The sequence below is a fragment of the Onychostruthus taczanowskii genome, unplaced genomic scaffold (genome assembly GCF_017590055.1).
Source record: "Onychostruthus taczanowskii isolate IOZ18803 unplaced genomic scaffold, ASM1759005v1 scaffold10, whole genome shotgun sequence".
Lineage (NCBI taxonomy): Eukaryota > Metazoa > Chordata > Aves > Passeriformes > Passeridae > Onychostruthus > Onychostruthus taczanowskii.
The window spans coordinates 8,970,166-8,986,355 of NW_024496526.1; the positions used below are offsets into that span (position 1 = coordinate 8,970,166).

At 42.5% G+C, this 16,190-nt stretch overlaps 1 protein-coding gene across 1 annotated transcript; it reads left to right on the top strand.

Annotated features, from left to right (window-relative positions):
* Positions 1 to 1,696: 1,696 nt before the first annotated feature.
* On the top strand, positions 1,697 to 16,154 carry LOC121337424 (glycerol-3-phosphate dehydrogenase [NAD(+)], cytoplasmic-like). The gene is made up of 8 exons (XM_041407528.1): positions 1,697 to 1,862; positions 5,389 to 5,566; positions 7,410 to 7,550; positions 8,757 to 8,895; positions 10,491 to 10,603; positions 12,139 to 12,372; positions 12,523 to 12,629; positions 14,040 to 16,154. The coding sequence occupies exons 1-8, from the start codon at positions 1,822 to 1,824 to the stop codon at positions 14,134 to 14,136; spliced, it is 1,050 nt and encodes a 349-aa protein (XP_041263462.1). The 5' UTR covers positions 1,697 to 1,821; the 3' UTR covers positions 14,137 to 16,154.
* Positions 16,155 to 16,190: the final 36 nt, after the last annotated feature.

Sequence of the window (16,190 nt, forward strand, 5' to 3'; positions counted from 1 at the left end):
AAATCCAGAGGAGAGTTCAGCAGCAGCACAAAATATGTACTTCCACAGCCAATTAGTGTCACAGATGGATAAGATAATGTGTGCACTCACAGTCCCAGGCTGTGTCCCCTGCTCTTCACAAATGCTGCTGTATCCATCTGCCTCTCGTCCCCTGCCAGTTTATTTGCACCCATCAAACGGTCATTGTAATCGTGATGTGGAGGCCACACAAATTAGTCCAAAGGCCACCAAACTGTTTCAGTTTTCCTTTGTAATTAAAAACTTGCACCTTAATTTGGAAAAAAACACTCACAGTTTACAAAACTTATGTAGTATATAGACCAGGGACATATTCTGTGACATACATTAGTTGCAGAAGCCTGAGCTTCAGTATGTCCCCTCCTTGGGGCCTGGGGACAGAGGAGCTTGCAACAAGCAGAGGAACAGGACAGGAAGGATGATAGCTACTGTCCACCTCCACTTTAGATCTTCTTCTCACGAGGAAGGTGAGTTAAAGGGAGAATGAAAGGACACAGAGGAAGAAGCAAATAATGGTGAACAAGCAGGATACTGCAAATGTTCCTGGAACCAGAGAAAAGCTCTTGTGCCTTAGCTATGCTCAAACTTTGCTTGCAGGTAATGCATATTCTTGCAGAATCCCCATCAGACTTCACAGGTTCCCCGGGTGTGAACACACCCTACACCTTCCTTTTCATCAGCCTGGTTATTTTCTCCAAATATTATTTTGCAGGATTTTTCCCTAGTCTTTTTGTTAAGTCCACACAGTCATCACTACCAGGACGCACCAAACTATTGAGCCAATGGAGCTGACAGCAGGCGAGATGAACATATGTGTACCTCCAGAAACACCCACAGGCTCCTCCAATGCTGGCAGCCAGCCTCCCTCTATGAATCACAGGGTCAGGTGTCCACATCCCACAGAGCCAGGAACCACTGAGCCAAACTGGGGTGAGGGCAGCAGATGTGGTCACTGCTGAGCCTACAGCCCCCTGGCAGAGACAGGAACCCTGACCTGGCAGGATGAGAGGAAGCAGGAGTGCAAGAGCTGGAGAGGTAGCGATTGCAGCCCTTTGGCTCAAAAATGAGAGAAGGATGCTTTGGAGTCAGGGTGTGCTAGAGGGCTGAGAGGTAAAATGTGGTCATTTGTAGGGTGTTATGCATGATTAAACAATGTAGGAGAAAAGGATCAACACTCCTTTTTGTTCTTCCCTGCAGACAATTGGTATTTGATGTCCCATATTAAGAGTTGTGATATAGTTCAGGGTTTATCACCTGAATTTGGCTCTGCTAATGCACTCATAACCTTTTCTTGGTGTGTTCCTAACGTGACTGAAGGATTTAAACCATTACTCTTCGTGGGGCAGGGCAGGTGGGACCTTGAGATGTCTCTCACTGTCCCGAAAAGCCCAGCTGTCCCTCTGCCACGTTACCCACCCTGCCGAAGCCCTCGGGTCTGCCGGTGGGCAGGAAGGTCCCACCCACGAGAAGCACAGGGCTTCCCTCTTTCCCCACGCAGGTCCCTATCCCCGTACATTTGGAGAACGCACCGTTTTCCCCATTCTCCCTTCCAGAGCACTGAATCCCCCGCTCCCAGCCGAGGCTCGCAGGGCGGCTCTCGGGCAAGGACCGACCCGGGCAGAGCATCCGCCGGGGCCGCAGGCGGGGCCGGGGAGGAGCCGGCGCTGCCCCGGGGCCGCCGCCCGCTCTCGCCCGTCCCTCCCGCATCGCCGGGGGCCGGGCCGGGCGCCAGGGGCGGTGCTGGCGGCCGGGAGGGAGCGGGCCCGCCGAGCCGAGCCCCGCGGGCGGGACGCAGCCCGCAGGATGTCGCCGCTCCGCGTCTGCATCATCGGCTCGGGGAACTGGTGAGTGCCGCAGCGCGGGGGGGCTCTCCCTTTGTCCTCATCCCTTTTTTTTCCTCGTGTTTTTCCCTTTTCCTCCTCCTTCCCCCGTTCCTTGCCCGGTTTTTCCTCTCGCCGCGGCGGGCGGGGGAGTCGCAACAGGTGCGGTGCGGGGAGCGGCGGGGCGGGGGGCGAGGAGCGTCTCCATGGTCCTGAAAGCGCGACCCCGGCCCCGTCCTGCCGCGGTTCTGGGATCCTGGGCAGGGGCCATCGGTCCCGAGAGATGCACCAGTCCGTGAGAACTGGAAAAGCATGAGACTCCCGCATCACCCCAGGTGTGTGAGCCGCTTAAAGGCTGTCGACAGAATCCAGAGAGGCCCGGAGCTGCAGCTGTCGCTGTGTGTGCCTGCTGCAGGGCCCCGGCGGTTCAAACTGAAGCATTCAGCAGTGTGAAGGGTGGTGATGCTGTTTGTGTTCCTCTGAAGGAACCGGGGCACAGGCTTAATTTAAAGCCACGATGTATTGGCACCTTCCACTTCCAACCTCCTCAGCGTGTCCTTTTGCATCTTGGTGCGGACACAGCATAGTGTTCAGGTCTCCTATTTACCTTCATTCTTACAAATATGTTTGCTACTGCTCAGTCCTTTCAAGCCCGGACAAAAGCATGGGTCTCTAGAGCTCCTTGAGTCTGACAGATCCCAGTAAGATCAGTAAATCCATCTCACACGACATAGCATCTTACTTTTCTTATGCTTCCTGTACACTGAGCACAAACAAACAGACCAACATGCATGTGCATGCACTTGGGATTAGCAAACCTAGCCTCCAGGTTCTGGTGATTGTTTTCGTACAAGGAGAGCAAGATCCATAAGATTTTAAAAATATCTGACAGCTAGGTGGAAGTAATGCCAGAAGAGTCAGTAAGTGAGGGAGTGGTTGCTTGTGAGCTGCTGAGAACACAGCAGAGTTAACACACAGCTCTCTGCCTTCCTGCCTTGTAAAAACAGTCCACTGCCTGCAATGCATTCTCTTTGTGCATGACATCTCGCAGCTTTTCACATGGAACTGCACAGCCAAATCTTCTGGACCTCTGGACTTCTGGCTTTCTCTAGCCCCATCACTTGTTTCTTCAACTGCTGCTTCCACATGTTTTTTCAGGGAACGCATCCCTCTCCCTGCCACTTTCTCCTTCCTCATTTGCCTGTGCAGGCAACAGCTCATTGTCTCTTCCAAGCCCTCAACAGCCTGACTGCATGTTTGGAAGGCAACTTGTTTACCTTTGGTCAGCCCACAGGCACAAACTTCATCATTCTCTTGCTGCATCCTCAAGCAGGGACCTCCTGCCTTTCCCAGGCTGTCCACCTTCCCACGAGACATCATTTAAAGTCACTTAGTTGTATTTAGATCTGTACTCGAGGAGGTTCTCTGTTTTTCCACATGTACCCACAAACCTGAAAAGAGCTATACTACAGAGACACTGAGACTCCAGCCCATTCAATACCATCTACTTACCCATTCTCCCTGTGTGCCTGGGCCCATACTTGCTTCCTACCATATACACCAACTATAAAATCCTCAGGGAGGACATAAACATTGTGCCCTGATGTATGAGTAACATTTATTCATAGCCTTGGTGGCAGAACAGGTTGTTTTAGTGCTACAGAGAAATACGTTTACCTTTGGCAAACATTTTTTTCTCCTTATGTTCCTCATAAATATTTGGCCAGCAGTTCAGATCCGTGCTCTTGAGGCTTTCCTGCAGCTCAGAATCGTGGCTGACACGTGACACAGCAATGTTGCAAAAGCTCATGTCAGCTGCAGAAGTTCAGCAGGTCACGGGGACTTGCTAAGTCAACACTGCCAGGAGGTTCATGAGTGATATGGTTGAGCGAAGCAAGTGCTGCGCTGCATTTTGTGGTTGCCAGTAGGTGCAGGAGGGTTTGTGTTTATCTACTGAGAGTTGCAAGTCCCATTCAGGATTTCAGGGATTAGAGCCAGAGTCTGCATCTTTCAACAGAAAATTGTATGTTCTTGGTACTTAGCTAAAAAAGTTATTTTTATGGGTAGGATTGATGTGTAAGTTCATCATCCAGGTTGTGCTGGACAACCCGGATGATGAATTTATATCTCAAGCTTATAAAAAAAACCCAAACCTTTTTCTTGTTAAAACATGTCAGAACTCTTACAGAAAAGGTTCACCCTTAAAACACTTCCCTAAATATTGTAAAGGACCAAACCAAATCATCCTTTACAAAATAAAACAAACCCCCAAAACAAAAACCATAAAGCAACCAAAAAGCCCCAAACTAAATAACTAGATAAAAAAAGCACTACAGCAGCTCAGGATGTAGCATATAATCACCACTGAGCAAAGTGAAACCTGATCTCAGCAGGATTTCTTTATCATTAAAGATTAAGACCTTAATTACCTATTAATAAGACCGTATTAGTTATTAAGCAATTTAACCTTAGGCAAGCCTGTTTCATGAAAAATATGGGTGCATCAAGGAGAGTCAGTTACAATGCGGTTTCCCTTTGAATCATTAACAGCATAGACCTGCCTGGACTTTGATATCCCCAAGAACTTTATCAGTTTCAGAACACACACCACAGCTAAATCCTATTCATGTTCCTTGTTACAAGTGGGCCAGAGGAAAAGAGTGCTGCAACTGGAGCTTCTCTTTCACTCGTGTTAATAAAGTGGCCAATACTTGAGAGATTAAAGTAGCATTGAAATGGAGAGATGGAAGAGAGGAGTAAAAATAATCACCCCTCTTCCCCAAACAATTTAAAGTTCATTAAACAATATTTCTGTGAGGTTTCTAATTCTCCCCCTGCCATGTGAGCGTTTGCAAGGCTGCAGTGATGATGAGGGAATAAAATTACTGTCTGACCTGAAATTAAAAATGCTCAGCATGACTCAAGATGAATAAACTGGATGGTTAAAATATCCTCAGGCTGCAAGTATTACAGGTCCTGTTACAGTGATAATTAGAACAATAAGTAAAGAGAAACACCAGATTGAAGGGTTGTTTGTTTGGGTTTTTTTTCTGAGCATTTAGCTCTTATGTAAAATCCTCATTGTAACTGTTTGGTTATGGATAGAAAAGTGGGATGCATCTATTTTACATGAGATGCACAAAGACTGTCACAGCAAGGTTGCTCAGCACTTATTTACCACCTGGATTATTTTACATTTATTGATCTTGATAAAAGCCAGAATTATCTGAGGACCATAAGAGATTTTCATCTCAGATAATGTATTTTTAGTGTTATTGATGGTACATCACATTCCTGCTCTATAACCTTTGATACTACTTCAGTTCCATTATTGCAGTTATATTTTTCCCCTGTTCTACTTCCTCTGTTCTTAAACTTGAGGGGCTCTTGATGGATGGTAGGGGATAAAGCTTTCTGATAAATGTTGCAAGCACCTAGACAGCTTTATAGCACAGGCTTTTTATGAGTTATGATGTTTAAAGTAACTAGTGTTTCCAATTCACAAAAAAAGTACTTTTCCCCTTTTAGTTACTTTTATTTTATTTTAAAGGGGATCAGCCATAGCAAGAATCATTGGCAAAAATGTCCAGAAGTCAAACAGATTTGATCCCAGTGTCAAGATGTGGGTATTTGAGGAGATGATTAATGGAAGAAAACTCTCAGAAATCATCAACCAGGAACATGAAAATGTTAAATATCTGCCTGGGTATAAGATACCCCACAATGTGGTAAGTTATATAAAAAAAAATTAAATAACTGAATTTATATATATATATAATTATTTTTTTTTATAAGGAAGGCAATGTCTGAAGAAAATCAGGAAGCAATTCACTCTTTTGTTCTAGTTTGCCACCTAACTCACTCCATTATAACTCCCTGGAATATAATTAAGTTCTGTGATTTCTGCTTGTCTTGTATGTCATGTGCAACTTCACACACCAACTGTGTCTGTGCTGGTATCACACCATCCTCCTCCCTGGCAGAGATCTGTCTATACAGAGCTGAGATATTTCAAACCCAGAGCATCTTCTGGAAAAACAGGCAAAGCTACTGTTCTCCTTTCTTGAGAAAGAAATCAAAAGCAGAGCTGTGGCTTACAAGGAGGTGAATAATGAGCTATCAGCTCATGGGTGATTTCTGAACAGCTATAGTTAATAAAGTTCTAAACTCCATCAAAATATAAGGTATTTATTTTCATGCACATTTAAAATACCAAGTTACACATCTCAAATTAATCACCTTAGATAATTTACTGCTACTGAAGCAAATGAGCTGAGGGGGTTTGGCTGTTCAAGATTTTGCCAAACACCACTGCTTTGTGAGTAGTGCCACATTTTTGGAACAGTTGCAGTTGTAAAGGGAAGTTAAAATGCTGCATGTGGTGGGTCTCCTTGCTTGGGGAGTGGTTATATTTAGTATTCCATTTTGTGCTGTGATTGCATATTTGTACTCCTAGTGTTTGAACTTGGCACACAGTTCTCCCGGGTTACAACTGACTTGTCACTGTTATTTTTACAACCCTCTAGCAGATTTTGTCATCATCCCTTGGGGCCAGTCTCACCCTGTTTAGAGCAAAGCCTGAGGCTTCACCAGCAAAAATCAGCTGGTTGCAGTGGAGGGACCCTCAGACCATCTCCAACTGAGGAAAAAAAAAAAAAAAAAGAAAACCAAACAAGCTGAGCTTTTCCTTACATTACTCTGCAGCAATTTTGGAGAGACAGGAGCACAGCCTGTGCAGTGCTGCCAGCCTCTGCCCTGCTCCCACTTGACTGTTTTCCCAGAGAAGCAGCCTGGCTGGCAGCAGCTCTGGTTTTCTTGCTGGGAAACCACTTGCTAAGGCTGCATGCTCCAAGGCTGCATCCAAGAGTGATGTTTTCTCCTACTGTAAACTGCTTCTAGCAGGCTCAAATTCACCTGCTGTTGCCTCAGTAGCCTAGCTTGAATTGCTGTTCTCAGTAATGCCAGCATTTAGAGGAAGATACTGCTAAATAGTTTTAAAGCATGTTGTATAGGTTTTTGTAAGTCTTGGGAAAATTACTGTATATTTAAAACAAAGACACACACCCAAAGATGATGATAATCTCTGTCTTTTGATACAGTTTATCCCTCAGTAACTCAGCTGGTGACCTATGGAAACTAAAGACTTCTAGAAGAGCCTCTGTCCCACCACTCCATTTTTCTCCTGTGCTCCCCAGTGCTACCACTCATTCCAGAACAATCTTATGGGGTTGGTTAGCCATCTTCAGGAACCAGATCAAGAAGCTGAACTAGCAAAGGGGCTTCCCCAGCACACCACAAATTTATTAAGTATATCATCTTTCCCAGATTATCCACACAGGGTTAAATTATTTTAAAAATTATAAAAAAATCCAACCCCAAAACAGTTTAACTGCTTTGGATATTTCAGAAGAGATCTGTAGCTGCTTGTTTGGAGAGCTGGCAGCTATGCCACAGGGCCAGTTAAAATTAAGGACATTTGCACTGCATCTGCCATGGCTTTGGCATGATGGTGTCTTGCAAGGACTGAGGATTCCTACCTGGGGCTCATTTTGTTTGTCACTCTTGTCCCAGGTGGCTGTACCAGACGTGGCTGAAGCAGCAAACGGGGCAGATATTTTAGTGTTTGTTCTGCCACATCAATTTATTGGACGAATCTGTGGGCAGATTGCAGGACAGATAAAACCTGGGACATTTGGGATCTCCCTGATCAAGGTAAGTTGTTTCCACAGTACCCAGTCAATATGGAGTAAATAAACAGCTCCAGCTTAAGGGCAGGAGCTGCAGCCCTGAGCTGTGTGCTCTGCATAAACACAAGCATTTCTTTCTGCAAGAGTTACACCTTGCCCAGCTCTGCCAGCCCTTCTGCTGCTCTCCTGGCTGTGGACAGGGAAGGATGGGGCAACCTATTCAGACTAAAAGTATCTGTTTTTGCCAGTCATGTTTAGCCTGGATCAGTTCCCACTTGGACCAGCATGGAGGTGAAAATGGGCAGAGGAAGGGATGCGTAAAGCTGGCACTGCTGCCAGAAAAAATACTCTGAGACTACAGCCTCAGTTAACTCCTAACTGAGAACTCCCGAGTCAAAGTGCCTCTTCCAAGTACATGCTAAAGCTGTTCTTGGCAGCATTAAAATGGCATAATAACACTAATGATTTTGCAAAACTGAAGCAATTTCAATCTGGCATGAATGGAGGAATCTCTTTTTAAGGTTAGAGAGGTACCAGATTATCGTAATCTTTAAAGGAATTAATATTTTAAGAGAATGTCAAATTAAAAGCCAGAGGCAAAGCATAGAATGCACTCTTACCACTTCTTTGTTTGATTGCATTACAGGAAATATCCCACTTAGAATTGTAATGAAATAAATGAAATTCAAGTTTTTGGACTTCAATACCAGCTCTTCTGCTCTATAGAAATTATCTCATTGGCAGCAGTAAGAAGAGAGGAAGGTGGGAGAGGAAGAAAATTTCTGCAAATTCAGCTTAAAAAACCCAAGACAGTTCAGTATACTCCTTAACACCCAAAAAGCACTCTGATAAATACTTAGATCTTGCAAAAAAAACCCATTTCTTGTAGACTTAGTTTAAAATGTCTTTTCCTGTACTACAGAAATTTAACTGAAAGGAAAAATACAACATCAAAGAAAGCAAGCCTCAGGACAGCAGCATTTCATGTGAGGTCTCTTGCAGGATTACCTTGACTGTCACCCCTTCTCCCTGAGCTTGCCTTGAATTTGCAGTTACCAAAGTACAAACCCAGAGCGTTTGTATTAATGGCTAACACTAGTGATTATTAGACCCTTTTTTTTTCAATTAAAACCAGAGAGCTGCAGGTAACAGAATGCCTTCTGCTTTACCAGTGCTCTGCTGCTGTCATTTTCCTATTCTAATACCCTGGTTTTAACTGTCTTCTTTTTAGGGAATTGATGAGGGTCCTGATGGCCTGAAGCTCATCTCTGACCTCATTCGAGAGCAGCTGAAAATAGAGATCAGTGTGCTGATGGGGGCCAACATAGCCAAAGAAGTGGCTGATGAGAAGTTCTGTGAAACCACCATTGGTAACTATTGCAAAGAGCCATTTAGAGCTGAGATTTAAAGTCACCTGTGGCAGGATAACCTCTGCAAGAAGCAGAGGGATGTGACTGGTCCCATGTGGTCCCTGAGTGGAACAGTGCCTGCTGAGCTCCTTCAGGGAGCCACGATTATTTCCAGAGAATTTGATGCTAAAAGAATCAGATTCAAACTGACAGTGGGTTTCAGTGCTGAGAGTTAATTTAATCCATTGAAAATATCACAGCTTAATCCTGTTTCTGTAGGAACTGGTAAGAGCCACCTTTTGTGCCTGTAGAGCTCAACACAGGGTACATCAGCAGTTGATACACAATACAGTCTAGATAAAGAAGTGTAACCAGAAGCTCCTGTGTGCTCACACTCCCTGAGGTGTATTTCTTCATCTTAAAATTTCTTTGTTTGGAAAAGAAAACCCAGTAACATTCTGTTCCTCTCTGCCACTTGGACTGCTTGCCAAGACACGGCCTCAGATCCTCCCAGGACTGGGTCTGACCTGATTTGGAAAGTTCATCCAGTAGTTTTAAAAATGCAGTTTTTAAAACTCAGTTCATCCAGTAGTTTTGAAGTCAGTCAAAATTAAAGTTACATCCTTAAATAGCTAGGGAAAAGAAAAATAAATTGTGTTGCAATAATGTTCCTTTGCCTTGCAAATATAACAGTAATGGTGCAACTGTACCAGCTGGGCATTTGTTACCGAAAGAGCAGCTAGGCACAAATAGGACTAGACATGATTAGGAGGGTTGGGCTATATTAGTTCTCTTGGGGGGAATTTAACTTCTCCTGGCCTGGTTTGAAGCCATGATGTGATGATGACTGTGCAAAGAGCTTTGCCCCTTATTTTTGTCCCCATGGAAAGCCATGCAGTCCAGAAACAGCCACCTCAAAGAGAACTGGTACTGTGAAGAACAAGAAGCAAACCTAAAGTTTCTCAGGAGATGGTGAGAAACCTCCCAGCTACCAGAGTGTGATGCCCCAGGCTAGCAAAACTCACAGCTGAGCTCACCTTGAAGGAAACCAAGTTACCATATACAAAACTCAAGTGCAACTCTATTTAAAGGTCTTTGCCCAGCTGGCCATGGGCTCTCTGGCTCATGGCAAACCCAGTTCCTTTAGCACTAAGGGCTCTCCTTGGCTGAGCACGGTAGCAACACAATACAAGACCTCTGTAGAATTGGTAGGGTAAAGGTTTTAGCAGTGCCAGCCTGGAATTACATCATCTGTGGATCCTCCTGTAACTGGGCAATAGTAATTTGTGCCCCATGATAGTACTTAGCAGTGACACAGGTTTACATTTTCAAAGCAGAAATTATACCATTGTCCTGCAGGAAAAGGTTTGTAAATAATGTCTTTTGTAAGGTCTGTGGTTGTACAAGCTTTCTCAGGCAGAAAGATTCATTAAGGGGTATCTACTTTAAAGTGTTATTAAGCAATATTGATCAATGCCCTGCATTTGCCCACACTTAACATTAGCATCCAGCAGCAGAAACTGCTGTTGCCCAAATCTCTGGTTTAGCAACACCTTTAGCTGAAGTAGTCCCTCTGAAACATTGTAAAAGTGCTCTTTCATCCTTCTTTCCCACAGGATGCAAAAACGAAACTCAAGGAGAAATCTTTAAAGAACTAATGCAGACCCCCAATTTCAGGATTACTGTGGTGCTTGACTCTGATACAGTGGAGCTTTGTGGAGCCTTAAAAGTGAGTGTTTTCAAGCCAATATGTTTTATTAGGACCAAATTCTAACCTAACCTGAGTCTTCTGTAAGTCACAGGGTCTAATTTGAGTCCTGTCACCATGTGAGGGAATGAGTGCACACAAGATGCATCATTCATGAGCTAGTTTTCCAACCCAGGAAATAAATTTTCCAGCCTGGGAAATAAATTCCCCTAAAAAGGGGAAAATTATTTAAAATGCAGCTGCAGGCAAAGCATTTAAAAGTACTTGTATTTTTATCTTTATTTTACCAGAGGCACATCTGTTTTTGAGACCAGAGTTTAGTCCACTGTGTTTTCTTGCCTGCCCGTTGTTAGCACATGGAACAAAGACTCTCACTACACAGAGTAGCTCCACTTATAATTATGTCCATGGTTTACAGCACATCTGTGTGGAACTCAGCAATGTCCACATGGAGATCCCAGGTGGGATCAGAAATGACACCAGAATCACCAAATTTCCAATGAGGAGACAACAGTGTGAGATTGAGTTTGCTTTTATATGAACTGAAAGTGACTTCAGCATGTGATCCTTTTTACTTCTTTATACATTTAGTCATTTATACTTCAATAATTCACCTTTCCATGGAGGAGGTGGATGACTGATGAGGAAAGAATTGGTCCTGTTTAACTTCACATACAAAAATAAAACATTTTGACATACAAAACCAAACACTGCAGATTATGCTTTTGGCCACAGAGCAGAACTCTGAGGAGCAGGAACAGACGGAAGACTTTTTTAATGTTTTATGATAAATCATTCCACTTCCTGAAATCATGGTTTTGGTTTTGCCTCTGCTAAAAAAGCCCTAAAAATTTAACATGTGAACTAGGGTACATACATGCCTGAAGCAAACATGCCAATGGTAGCACTAAGTGGCATATTACTCATATACACTGAACTACATTTATTTAGGGACTTATTTAGGAGTTGGGAATTGGAAGGTGGGAAGGGAAGCATGCCGAACAATGGTGAGGACTTTTGAAGACGTTTAAGATCCTGAGAGATCTGTTTAGAGCTGTAGACAAGGGCAGTTCTACTGATATTTGTAGGTAAGCCCAAAATTTGATCTACTGCAGCATCGTCACAGAATCCATGCCTGCTCAAATCAGAGCCCCACAAAGAAAACCTAGAAAGGTATGACTCTGTGTGGGATATTTTAAATAGTTAATAGAAAGGTCAGCGAGATCCAACTTGGAACTAGCAGGAAAACAAATCACTAATTGCATATATGCTATGTGATTGCAATATTATTGTATGAAACACTGCTTTGGTTTTTGCCCATGGGAGTAACAGTAGATACTTAATAAAAATCTTCTAAAAGTCCAGTGACTTTTGCTCAACATTATCTGATGTGTTTCTTCATAAGATAAACTCATGGCCATTGGAAATTGACTCTTGTTCTGATGAAGACAGAGTTGTGGGGGCTCCTTGGAGCTCAGTAAGCTGAGCTGATAAGCTGCACACCTTGGCTGACAGTTTCCTTCCCTCCCCTGTATTTTGCACTGGCCCATTTTTAGAACATCGTGGCGGTGGGCGCAGGGTTCTGCGATGGACTGAGTTTCGGCGACAACACCAAGGCAGCAGTGATACGCCTGGGCCTCATGGAGATGGTGGCCTTTGCCAAGATGTTCTGCAAGGGACCAGTGTCAATAGCCACCTTTTTGGAAAGCTGTGGGGTCGCTGACCTCATCACCACCTGCTACGGGGGACGCAACAGAAAAGTAGCAGAAGCCTTTGCTCGCACAGGAAAAGTAAGGAGGATTTTGAAATATTTTACGCTAACACATAAAGAAGTCCTTCTGTGTTTTACAAAGGCATCATTAATTGTTTACCTTCTTGATAACTGCTGGTATCACAGCAGTATCCCCTCTGACCCAAGTAATCTGTCTTCTCTCTTCTAGTCCATTGAGGAGCTGGAAAAAGAGATGCTGAATGGACAAAAGCTGCAAGGTCCTCAGACCTCAGCCGAAGTCTACAAAATTCTGAAACAGAAGGATATGCTCCATAAGTAAGTGCTTTGAATCAAAAAAAAAACAACAAAAACAAATTATGAGCGATTCATAACCTTCTTAACTGTACTTGTGTTTAATTATCTTGTTCATTTCTGCAACAACAGCTTTCTACACCTTGGGCCCCTGCTAGAGCCTGACTTGACTCCTCATTGCCAGGATCAGTTGAATGGGAGAAGGGCTGAGCATTGTTAGAAGAAACAAGTCACAGATGGAGAGTGGGTTCAGGGGATACTGTTAGTGCCTAATAGAGTCAAGTGAGATCACATATTGGAACAGCAGGGAAAACAATCACAGAATATTCTGAGTTGGAAGGGACCCATAGAGATCATCACCAACTCTTAAATGAATGGCCCATACACAGGAAACAAAAGAAATTATAATGTAAAGAAGCCTCCCAGACATCCCCATCCCCCAAATAAGATTTAAGGCTGCACACAGAATCATCTTGCAGACATGATTCATGGGCCAAAGGGTTTCTTATTCTCAGTATACCAGCATTGCAGCTTGCAGCAGTCCTGCTCTGAGTGCAAACCTGAATTTGGTTATCCCAGCACAAATTTCAGGATCATATTCCTAATCAAAAATTTTTACATGCACTGACCAGGGAATATGTGCTGATACCAATGCTTTAGTGCCACAAAGGTAAAAAGTACTCTAATTGCTTGGGATGATGTAAGATTATAAATAATTTAAAACCTTTGACTCAACTTACACAACAGAAAAGCTAAACTCCCCTCCATCCCATTTCCTCTCATACATCAGCGGTACTGAGAAGTCAAACACTGCTAAATGAATCCTTAAAAACTTATTAGAATTGGAACAGATACAGAAGATTCAAGTGGCAATATCTTTCAAAAATGAGAGAGAAAAGGAAAGCTCATTTTGACAGCAGCTTTAAATCACAGCTTGACCTAATAATTATCCTATAATTGCCCTTTGTTACATTCTCAGCTCCGAGTCATTCAGTGGACTCATTTTTTACCACATAATGATGAAGACAGCTTGTAAAAGGAAAAGAATCCTTTAAGCCAAGAAAAGAAAATCGTTAGACATTTTCATTCTTTTTAGTCCTTTGGATATCAGTAATGACTGCAAATAATATATCCATTTTGCACACAACAGGAAAAGAGGATATGCAATTCAAAATTGTTTTAAAATAAAAAATACTGATAGGTATTTTGTTTCCAAAACAGCTCTTCTGTGCTGTTATGCCCATGATTTTTCCCTCTTTAACTCCTTTGCCCAGTATTCTTCCAATAAAGGCACCCCTAAGATAAAATAATATTGTAAAGAGAGACAAAATTTTTCCACTTTCAACAGAACAAAAAAATTATTTCCATTAAAATGGAATAGAAATGTTCATATAGATTTTCAAAACTATTTTAATTCCTATATGCTTCTTTCAGGTTTCCATTATTTACAACCATCTACAAGATCTGCTATGAGGGTCGATCAATCCAAGATTTCATCATGTGCCTGCAGAACCACCCAGAGCACATGTAGAGATCCCTTCTCCTCACCTGGCTGAATTCTCACCTTCCTGGGACTTCTGTCCACTCCACAGAAATTGACGTAGAGAAACAGGTTGTGTGACACTTGCTGTAAAAGCAGCAAAGAATGTATTTAATGCCCCTTGTCCTGGGGGTAAAAACATCTGCCTTTAATTTCAACATTATACCTAAGGAATAGGAAACAATGTAAAACTTAACATTATTTCATTTGAGTTAGTAATGTGGGTATTTCCCTATAATTATTTTCTTACTGACTGAAAACAGTTCCCCTAGTAATTTCTACAACAGAGCTAAATAGCTCACATAAAACTCAACGTTTTGCCTATAGTTACTTCTAGAATGGCACAACACAGAAAAATCAAAGAGCTCATTCAAACACATAAATCATAGTTTAAAAAAAAATCCAAGAGCAGTTAGGTGGAATTGCATGGGCAAATGCTGGATTTCTGTAATTCCCCTCAAACATAAATAACATTTTGTATTTTGGGATATTTAGGCCTTCCTTGACTTAGTTTTCCAGTAGAAGCTTCTTTGGAAAAACAGGTACTATTACTGTGCTCAGACACACAAGAATGTTCATCAGATGTATAAATAAAGCAGTTTAAGGGGTGGGGGAAAGGAGAAGGGGCGGGGAAAAGGAGAAGGGATGTGGGATGGGTGTATTGTTTCAAATCTGGGATGCTAGGAATCCTCAGTAGTAATCTGACCTTGATTAAATTTACTGTATTCATTTAAAATACAGAAAAACCATCTGGAATAACCAAAGACAATTTTGTTAGCATCAGATTTTCTCAGCAAGTCCTCATCATGAATTTGAACCAGCTGAGAGGGGGGAAGTGGAGGTTGACAGGGAGATGTACCCAGGGCTCAGCTTGCAGCTTGTGCAGTTGCTGGTATTTTGAGGGGGCAATCAGTAACAGTGACAAACTCTCTGTGATACTTGACTTTTTATACCTGTATGGAAATGACCGCTAGAGACGCACAGAACTCCTGTACACCGGCATTTCACACCAGGCTGCATTTCAGGAAACTCCACTGCTCCTTTCCAGACTGCAGAGTCGTGTCCTGATCCTGCTCAAGCAGCACATCTTACACTCCAGGAGAAAGATCTCCCATCTGCTTCTGAGTTTTAAACACAAACTGGGTTCACAGACCAGGGGTTTTTATTGTGCTACCAGTGGGCGTAAATTTTAGAAACATTGACGTTTTTAAACCTTACAGCTGTACTTGGGTAACTTTGTTTACCTGATGTTTTTCAGAGCTAAAAACATCTGCAAAATGAACAGTGGCGCATTTTATAAGCTTTAATCCCCTTTTGAAATACTCCTATTTTGAGAGGAGGCAAAAAAAAAAAAAAAATAAAGGAAGAGTAACCTACTTTTGCTGTGCTTTATCAGATTTTCTGAAATAGCAGAGAGGAAGGCAAGTTTTTTTAAGTCTATGTACTCACTGTCATATTGCTTAGAGAAAAAAAAAATTAGCTAATTATAAAATAATTACAACTAATTTTAGATGAATTATAGGTCTTTCACATTTACCAGAGTAATATATATATATAAAATAATGTATTGTAATTACAAATATATTATAAAAATCTCAGTCTCACAGCTAGCAAAGCTAGCTCAGGTACCAAAACCAGTGGCTGCAGCATTCCTGATCCTTCTGAACAGCAGCAAGGGTAGCTCAGCTCCTCCTGCTCAGCCTCCAGTCACAGCCTGGAGCTCTGCAGAGCAACACCAACATTGCTGCCACTGAAATGGGAATCATGTGACCAAATCCTTCACACAAAGCAGGGAATTTATGATCTTCAATTTGAAGTGGAAAAATACTTACACATTGCACAGTTTTGAAGTATCAAATACATGAGGATAGGATAGAGAATTCAGGAACCTCCTTCCTTCACCATCAGGCTGAATTTCTGATAAGTCATGTATGAGCTAATAATAACGTAGAATATTTTACATTCAAAGTGTATCAAATAACAGTTTAATAAAGTGATCAATATGCAGACTTGATGTAATTTCATTTTGCAACATTCTCACAAAA

Bases quoted from the DNA above. Each gene is read 5' to 3' on its own strand.
- LOC121337424 (XM_041407528.1), top strand. From the start codon at position 1,822: ATGTCGCCGCTCCGCGTCTGCATCATCGGCTCGGGGAACTG. The intron at 10,604-12,138 runs GTGAGTGTTTTC...GCCCATTTTTAG, and splicing joins AGCTTTGTGGAGCCTTAAAA to AACATCGTGGCGGTGGGCGC. The intron at 12,630-14,039 runs GTAAGTGCTTTG...TGCTTCTTTCAG, and splicing joins CAGAAGGATATGCTCCATAA to GTTTCCATTATTTACAACCA.